The sequence below is a fragment of the Oncorhynchus nerka genome, linkage group LG17 (genome assembly GCF_034236695.1).
Source record: "Oncorhynchus nerka isolate Pitt River linkage group LG17, Oner_Uvic_2.0, whole genome shotgun sequence".
In the NCBI taxonomy this organism is placed as follows: Eukaryota; Metazoa; Chordata; class Actinopteri; order Salmoniformes; family Salmonidae; genus Oncorhynchus; species Oncorhynchus nerka.
Genome location: NC_088412.1, coordinates 34743058 through 34751981, shown reverse-complemented (window position 1 = coordinate 34751981; position 8924 = coordinate 34743058). Strand labels below are relative to the sequence as shown.

The 8924-nt window shown below is 43.9% G+C and overlaps 1 protein-coding gene across 2 annotated transcripts; it reads left to right on the top strand.

Moving 5' to 3' along the window:
• The first annotated feature begins 240 nt into the window (after positions 1-240).
• LOC115145155 (SERPINE1 mRNA-binding protein 1-like) lies at positions 241-8715 on the top strand. 2 transcript variants are annotated; one of them, XM_029686477.2, is made up of 9 exons: positions 241-606; positions 2081-2276; positions 3414-3557; positions 4848-4916; positions 5239-5313; positions 5488-5659; positions 5755-5814; positions 5902-6135; positions 7199-8715. In XM_029686477.2, the coding sequence occupies exons 1-9, from the start codon at positions 351-353 to the stop codon at positions 7256-7258; spliced, it is 1266 nt and encodes a 421-aa protein (XP_029542337.2). In that variant the 5' UTR covers positions 241-350; the 3' UTR covers positions 7259-8715. The 2 variants fall into 2 exon arrangements, with proteins under 2 accessions (XP_029542337.2, XP_029542335.2); XM_029686475.2 differs by having other exon boundaries at positions 4845-4916.
• The last annotated feature ends 209 nt before the right edge of the window (positions 8716-8924 follow it).

The following is an 8924-nucleotide window of genomic DNA, read 5'->3' as shown; positions in this document are numbered from 1 at the left end:
TGGGAAAGCTCTCCCATACAAACAAAATATATAATTGAACGCAAATAGCAAACTACTAAGATATAGATATAACATTCATGCTTGTCAAATGGAGAAACGCAAAAGCATTAACCCCGTCCATCGTTGTGGGTACTGTATTTTATTGAGTGATCCGCCCCTTATGTTTTCGCTAAACTCTCCCTCATCAAAGAACTACACGCCCCACCTGGCGCCAAAGTTGAGGCCCCGGATGTCTATCACGCCGGAAGAGAAGGAGGTCCTTTTCCCAGCCATCTTGTGGCATCATTTAGCGAAGTGTTCGCACCAAGCCTCGTAGAATCGGAGGAAAATCCTGCTGAAGGGGCGCCATCATGCCCGGACATATGCAAGAAGGTTTCGGCTGCGCCATAGCCAACCGATTCGACCAACTATTTGACGACGAGTCGGACCCGTTCGAGCTGTTGAAGGAGGCGGAGAACAAGAAGAAGGAGGCTCCTGTCCCTGGTGCCGCCAAGACCGCAGCCCAAGCCGCCAAACTCCAGAAAAAGGAGTCCCAGAAAGATAGAAAGATGGTCCCTGCTGATAAGAAAGATGAGCCTCTGGCACCCGTGCCTCTGAAGAAAGACGGTAAGACTGTTTCCTGCAGTAAATGTCGGATTGGTCTGCAAAATCGCAGTTATCGCTGGATAGTTCAGCGGTTAATGTTAGCTAGCAATGGTTTCAAACCCTCCATGAGGTCGACATGATTCCTTTAGTGCGTCAGTTCAGATGGCAGCTAAAGTTGATAAGCTTATCGCATTCGTTGCAAAAAAATGTGTCAACAGTGTGTGGTAGTCTGTGTCCCCTGATAACGAACCTGCTGGCGAACTTGTTTTGCTGCCAATAAAACGCCTCTTAGGGGCCTTGTTTAGCCAGGGTAATTAACTAGTTAATTAGCTAGCTAACGTTAGCTTACCAAAGTCCGTTTGTTTGCTAAATGCCGGTTGATCAGTGTTGGTTAGGTATCTACGTACTTGCTAAATGCACGATTGGCGTATTGTCAGTTTCGTGCAACTGAAATTGTTCACCTAACGTTAGCTAGCGAACCGTGTATTTACACATTGGTGTAAGCCAACTTCCACACGCGAAGCGATCGTACTAAAAAAATGGGTTTAACTAGGCAAGTCAGTTAATACATTCTTATTTACAATGACGGCCTACCAAAATGCCTCCTCCTGGTTACATTTGAGGGTCGTTTATCTGACGAATTAACGTAGATAGCTAGTCTTTCGCTACCCGCATTATTAACCCGCGTCGTGACCAACCTCGTGGCTTGGGGTGTACAACAGCACCAACACGTTCTTGACTAGGCAGGGAATTGCGTCATCTTGCGTGGCGTATCGCAGTTGTGAATGAGAATATGGGCGTTTGGTGTTTTTGTCAGATAACACAGCTTCATGAGCATGCTACTCAGTGAAACACAGGATACGACTATATCAATCGGACAAACAACTTGTTACATGTACGTTCTCGTATTAGTGAGCACTCGTACGTTACTGGCTAACTTTGGACGGGTCTATACAATCTGAAAGTAAAATAGGAGTCCCATGTGTTGGGACGTTCCATCCTACTTACACCAGTCAGTAACAAAGTCGAACATGTAAACCCGAGAGAAGAGGAGACAGGTGCTTCAACGTGCATTCAGCTGCTGGGATGTAGGGGTGGAGTCTATTTTGGTCAGCAGTGGGAGGGACTTGTCAGACCATACTTAGGGGATGTTTCCATCTGCTAGTACTGGCATGGTGCATAATACAAAGTTCAATGTTAGTTCATAGGTTTGTAAAGAAGTTGACATTTTAATTGTATTCCTCTGCATTTTAAATGAATAAGCCCTTACATTCTAGTTCAGAACGTCAGTCCTGCTCACTTTTTTGGAGACTGGTCTTGAGAAAAGCTCTCGCTTTAATGACAGTAGTCACCAATTCACACCCCTGTTTTGGTTATTTTCACTAGCAAAGCTCTTGAGGAAATTACCCTTGTACTCCTTTTGTTTTTCAAAGAACCATAACCCCACATTTTCTCATAAGGGGATTAATAATTCCTATGCTCTGTCCTGCTCCAGGACCTGGTCCCAGGAGGATGGGTCGCAGGCCTGAGGGTCAGGGCCCAGCTGGTGGACCGCCCCGTGAGTTCCAGGGCGAGGGCCGACCCCCTACAGACAGACCCCCCCGGACTGACAGACGGCCACCACGCCGTTTCGAGAGGCCCCCCGGCGGAGAGGAGAAGCCTGGCGAGGGAGGAGAATTCTCTGTGGAGAAGTGAGTACTGGGTAGAGCAGGGGTATATTCAGTTTGCACCAAACAGGATAATTTCATTTTTTTAAACCGGTACTAACCCAAACAATAACACGACTCAGATCTGTGTGTGTGTGTCTGTGTGCAGGCCTTTGTTCCACCCGAACAGTAACCCATCTGATTTTTACAAATAAACGTGTATTAGTCCTCATTTAAGACTTTGATACACACACCGGCACTCTAATGTAGGACAGTACAGTTCTTTCCTTTTAAAATGGACACTAACCAGGCATTTATTGTGTTAACAAAAACAACCCCCTTCTCTATTTGACAGGACTATTTCCCCTCAGGCTGTCTGAGGTAACCCAACCACATCTTAATTATGGGGTCCACTTCACTACTTTTCAGCAGCAGAGAAAGTCACGCCACCTTCACTGATAATTCCTCAGCCTTGCCTTGTCACTTAGCTTAACCTGTTACAGCACTGTATGGTGTGTAGGAAAAGGGTGGTGGAACATGTATATAAACCCTGTTTGAATGCGTTTAAAATGCGTCCCTCCTTCCTTTGTGGAAAGAGTTGCTGGTCTATCATGAATAGCCAGGGGATTTTTGGGGGGCTCGTAATCCAACAATGACTATGCCAAAGAAGCACAAGTGTTTTTAAAGTATTCAAACAGTGCCTAAGGCAGGGCTCTACAGTGCGACCATTTTACTCACACATATGTGCCTAAATATTTTGCTTTGTGCCCTGGAATTTTATTTTAGGCAGTGTGTCTAGAAAATGAAAGATTCAAGCTTTATTCCCTCAAATGTTTTTATTGTGCCCTGGAATTTCTTTGTCTGTCTATATTTTTCAACTTATGCTCCCTCCCTAAAAAAAAAGTCAGCGTAGAGTCCTGCCTAAGGAGAGAGAAGGTATGTTTGCTATAATACTGTTTCAGTGTAGTTCACAGTATTGGTCATATATAATGTTTTGGGTCATGCACTGGGGTCTGTTCATTGGGATGTAACAGTACAGATCGGTCAGAAAACCTGTCGGCTCTATTCATTACATTTCTATCTGCAACTTTCTGAATGTTTTAACCTCAATGAATACACATCAACTGTTCCCGCCTTTGGGGCAGGCTGCTGATTGGTTTGGTTCCTTGTCTGTCTTCCCAGGCCCATTGGGGAAAGGTCGATGAGAGGACGTGGTGGCGGCAGGGGCCGGGGATTGGGCAGCAGGGGCCGAGGCATGGGCAGGAGCGACGGCTTCGATGCCCGAGGAAAGCGTGAATTTGACAGACACAGTGGCAACGATCGATCGTAAGTCTTCTGTGTCATGTTGTGAATTATGTAGCTAGCTTAACTCAAGGATGGATAAGACGTATCTCATTATTAGGCCTATTTCCTGCTCGAAAGGAGAATCTCGGTTCTAGTTTTTAGTCCGGGGCTGGGAAACGCGGGGTATATTGCTGCCACAGGTGGCCACTAGATTATCACCAGCTGATCTCTTAAACCATCACTATGAGCTAAAGACACAGCTGATCTCAATGGCAATCATCATCCGCCACCGATTTACCTCCACATAAACGCAGATATCGTGGTTATTTTAGTCGGGATTGCAACCAACATTTTCCAACACTATTTTGCCCTCTGGGGGGTATTATCATTGGAAAATGTATAATCTTGCTCGTTAACCAAACTACGGGTGATTTTTAAAATCTGTTTTACAATCATTCTGTACAACTGAAATATAATATTTCCTTGTTTACCATGGCAAATCTACTCTGCCAATTTACCCGACACGCTGTATGAATGGAAAACTAATGTTGATGGTGTAGCCTACTCTTATTTTATTCATTTCCAATTTATGTAATCTATTAAATACAACTGTTTTTAAAATAACATTTTCTCATATGGCCATTTCTTACCAAGATCCGGGGGGTGTATCCCTGGACTGTCCAAGATTTGAAATGTGTAACTAGATCAAGTAAATCTGGATTGAGTTATCTTTCTTTATCAAATGAAAATGTAGTCTATAAAGTCTTGAATGGCATATATTAATTTGCCATTTTAAGTTGAAGTGTTTGAATTAAATATAGCCCTCAGTGTATTTTATTTTATACATTCATCAGCCTTGGTTTCCAATGCTCCTGATAGGTCAGTTTCATTGGGGGCGGGGAGTAGAGAATCTAGACCAGCTGTGTGGTATCATTAATCGCTTGACATGGTAACAACGAGTGATCTGCTGTTTTATCCTTGTGTTTGTTTTTTATGTTATTGCAATCAAGCTTAGTTTAGCCCGCAGGTGCATGTAACCTCCCGCTAGTAGCGGTTCCGCCTGTTGGTTGCGAACGAGCCACAGTTTCGCGAACTCAGATTAACACTAATCCTGGACTAAAAATACATTTCAGTGGAGATTCTCCATTGAGCTTGCTTTGTAGTCCAGGACTACGCTTAATCTGTATCTGGGGAACTGGCCCTAGAAGTATAAGAACTACTTATTTAACGTTTTCCCATCCAGGTTTGTCTCATTGAAATAAACTGATTTTTTTTGCTGGAGAGACTATTGAAGTGAAGGTGTGAGCTAAAGCCCAGACGTTGTTTCAGCAGCCAGAAAGGTGAGGAGAAGCGTGGAGGAAGTGGACCTCACAACTGGGGCACCGTCAAGGATGAGATGGGGTGAGTTGCACTGCCGACCTAGCACAACACACCCTCTCTAAAAGACAGAGTATGTCTACAAACCACAAGGAAGAGTTTTGATTTAACTTGTGTGGTTGTGTGTAAACTAAAGTCAACATGTTGAGTCAAGACACCCAGTCTCTATATTGTCCTGGTAGCATCAACTTTCAGCATATTGAATGTATGAGAATGAGTGATGTGGATGGGAATGCGGTGCAGTCACACAGGGCTGTTCATTCGGCGTTAATGTACAGGTGGAACTAAGCTGATGTGGACACACTCAGGTGAAGCTAAATTCGTTTTTTTTTTTCTCTCTCCACAGCGAGCTTGACCAATCAAACGTGACGGAGGAGACCCCTGAGGGAGAGGAGCATCTGCCCACCGACTCGGAGAATAAGTGAGTTGATAGGGCTGAGCCTTCTACCACATCTCCCTCTTCTCCCCAAAGTGTGCACTTATTCTCTCCTTCGCAGGGATTTAACAGTGTGGGCTGGATGGCTTTTCCTCCATATTTTTTTCTCTACCCAGTTGCGTGTTCTGACAGTTCTGTTTTCTAATCTGTCTGTTGTAGGGAGAATGAGGTTGGTGAACCTAAGGAAGTGGAACCCAAGGAGATGACTCTGGATGAATGGAAGGCCCAGCAGGACAAAGAGAAAACCAAGGTGGAGTTCAACATCCGCAAGGCCAACGAGGGAGCTGACAGCCAGTGGAAGAAAGGATACGTGCTGCACAAGTCCAAGGACGTGAGTGGACTGTATAAACCACAAAACTGACTTTGCCTTCGTTTTGTTTTCCATAACCTCCTAACTCAATTTTCTTCCCGCTCTTTCCAATAAAGGAGAAGAAAGATGATACTCTGATTGAAGCTGCAGTGGAGGCTGAGGGAGTCGCCCCTAAGGTGAGGTCTCTCCTCGCACCCACAAACATGTACGACTGAATGTGATTGACTTGTGTGCAGGAAACAAATCTGAAATCTCTCTTTCAGACAGAGGATGATCACCACTTCCGGAAGCCGGCCAATGACATCACAGCCCAGTTGGAGATAAACTTTGGGGACTTGGGCCGCCCCAGCCGTGGTCGTGGTGGACCCCGTGGTGGCAGGGGGGGCCGTGGACGTGGGGAGGGCAGGGGAGAGTTCCGCGAGCGTGAGCCCAGAGAGCCCCGCGAGCGTGATGGCGGAGCACCCACCAGGCCGGCCCGCGGAGGCCGGACTGACAAGGTATACAAGGACTAATGCTACAATGAACGTACCATGCAACAATTTCAAATATATTACTGGGTTACAGTTCATATAAGGAAATGAGTCAGTTGAAATAAATTCATTAGGCCCTAATCTATGTATTTCACATAATTGGGAATACAGATATTCATCTGTTGGTCACAGACACATAGAAAATGAAAATAAAAGTACACGCCATCTGCCTGGTAGAGTTAACTAGAATTCATCCCAGAAGAGAACACACGTCACACATTTTGTGCACAAATTTGTTTATCCGTGTTAGTGAGCATTTCTCCTTTGCCAAGATAATCCATCCACCTGACAGATGTGGCATTCAAGAAGCCGATTAAACAGCATTATCATTACACAGGTGCACCTTGTGCTGGGAACAATCAAAGGCCAGTCTTAAATGTGCAGTTTTGTCACACAACACAATGCCACAGGTGTCTCATGTTTTGAGGGTGCGTGCAATTGGCATACTGACTGCAGGAATCTCCACCAGAACTGTTGCCAGAGAATTGAATGTTGATTTCTCTACTATAAGCCACCTGCAATGTTGTTTTAGAGAATTTGGCAGTATGTCCAACCGGCCGCACAACCGCATACTGTGTATGGTTTCTTGTGGACGAGCGATTTACTGATGTGAACAGTGGGGTTATGGTATGGGCAGGCATAAGCTATGGACAACAAACACAATTGCATTTGATCAATTGTCAATTTGAATACACAAAAATGCCGCAACGAGATCCCGAGGCCCATTTTTCTTGTGCATCTTGTTTACAGATACGTTATCTGTATTTCCAGTTATGGGAAGTCCATCGATTTTAGTGCATTATTTATTTAAATTGACTGATTTACTTATGAATTGTAACTCGGTAAAATCTTTAATTCATGTTGCGTTCATCTTTTTGTTTAGTATTATTACTAATGGTCTGTTATGGCAAGAATTTATACGATTTAAAGTTGAGAGAATTTGGATTGTTTAAGTACAACATATATGGTCATAATTTCACTGTATATGTCTGCTCAATCTCGTTCCTTCTTGTTTTCCTAACCCTCCCAGCCGAGCGGGGTGATCGTGCCCAATGTGGATGACCCCGAGGCCTTCCCGGCCCTGGCCTAAGATGGAGCGGCTGCCCCATAGACCCCCAGGAGCCCCAGGCAGAACCCTAGGCCCCTCTACGAGGCTTGCATGTTTCTGGATCCTTCAGCAAAAATTATATGATGGAGAAGACTGTCATGGCCCATGACACTTGCATCTGAGGACTGAATTTTACCCGTTTTATTAAAAAGAAAATAAGGAAAAAAACAGATTGGAGAAGAAAAAATAGAAATAAAAAAGAAAAGGACTTCTTGCTACTTCCGGAGCAAATTATTGGTAGAGGTTTTGTACTTAGAAACCAGGTAGCAGGGATGTTTTCATACAGTATTTTTTTCAGAGATTATGCGTTCTTCATTAATACTTTTTTTGTATTGCTGCTTGAAAATACGCATTTCCAAATATAAGGTATGAGAAAGTTGTAATTTGAGCTTGTGGTGTCCCATAGCTTGCTTTGCTATATGATCACTCCAAACCAGGCTGTGCAGGGATGGAACACAAGCCAACTAGCTCTTACCATACTGGGTATTTCTGAAGAGGTTACTGTATCATCGCTCAGTGACATTTCAAGGACTTTGCTTTAGTTTGCAGTTTTGTGTGTTATTTTTTTTAAACTAAGGCCTAGACCTCTATGATATAGGCCTGGAAAAGAAAAATACATTTATGGTAAGAGATCTTGAGGTGAGATACTATTTCTGATGGTGCGGATAGGGACATGCCTTGGATTGTTGATCTCCATTTTAACTATTTAAGTGTAGATACACTTTTAAAGTGGAGCCTAAATCAGTTGTTTATTAAAATGTATTTTGTATAGAAAAGTGTTTCCAAAGGACTCGATAGCAGGGGGAAGGAATACTTCAATGGTTTAAAATGTGTCCCTCTGACATATTTAGCTCGTTGCTCTATAGGTGAACCGTTCCCCCGGTTTCATTTAACCCCTCTTGAGCTGCGTCTCAATGACAGTGGCTTCCTCTCCTTGTTTCTTCCATCTGCACTGATGTGAAAACAGATTTGCCACATCAGTTCAGCTCTGAGGTAAGGAAAAAAACAGGAAGCCACTGAGACTTGTGATGCAGCTAAGATCCTTTGGAAGCCCTCAGACCTTCTCACACTGTTTACACACCATTCCAGGGCTGCATTCAGCAGTGCACCACATTGTGCAACGTTCAGATCGAAATGCATTGTATAGAACAGACAGTGAGGAGTCATGTCATCTCTACTCATGGCATTTATCTGCAACGCTCTGTACATCGCACCCTGCTGAACGGGGCCCAGTATACTGATAACAATGTGAACCTGCTCCTGCAGTATTTCCTGTGGTGGTTGAAGATCCTCCATTTTGATTTCCCCTCTGGCTCCCTACTGCATAATTGCTCTGAAAGAAATACAATTGTGTGTGGGTCAGCCTATTGTTCTACAGATGTGTGAATCCTAACCCTGCCATTATAGACCTCCGTCGGTAAATAAAGATGGTCGATTCATTTTTGCATTGTGATGACTTCAATTCCGCCACGTACATAAATACAGAATCACATACACACGAAAAGCTGTGTTTAAATAAATTCACAGATAAAGGTGCAATTGTGTGGCAAAGGTAAAATAAGAGTCAGGACTTTCTTTCTGAATTATTTTTTTTTTGCTTAGTCTGGATATTGATATATCCAATGCTGTTTAATGGTGCACTGGGTCC

Coding starts and splice junctions, on each gene's coding strand:
- LOC115145155 (XM_029686475.2), top strand. CDS start 351: ATGCCCGGACATATGCAAGAAGGTTTCGGCTGCGCCATAGCCAACCGA. Junction 5,660..5,754: donor TGCTGCACAAGTCCAAGGAC/GTGAGTGGACTG, acceptor TTTCCAATAAAG/GAGAAGAAAGATGATACTCT. Junction 5,815..5,901: donor CTGAGGGAGTCGCCCCTAAG/GTGAGGTCTCTC, acceptor TCTCTCTTTCAG/ACAGAGGATGATCACCACTT.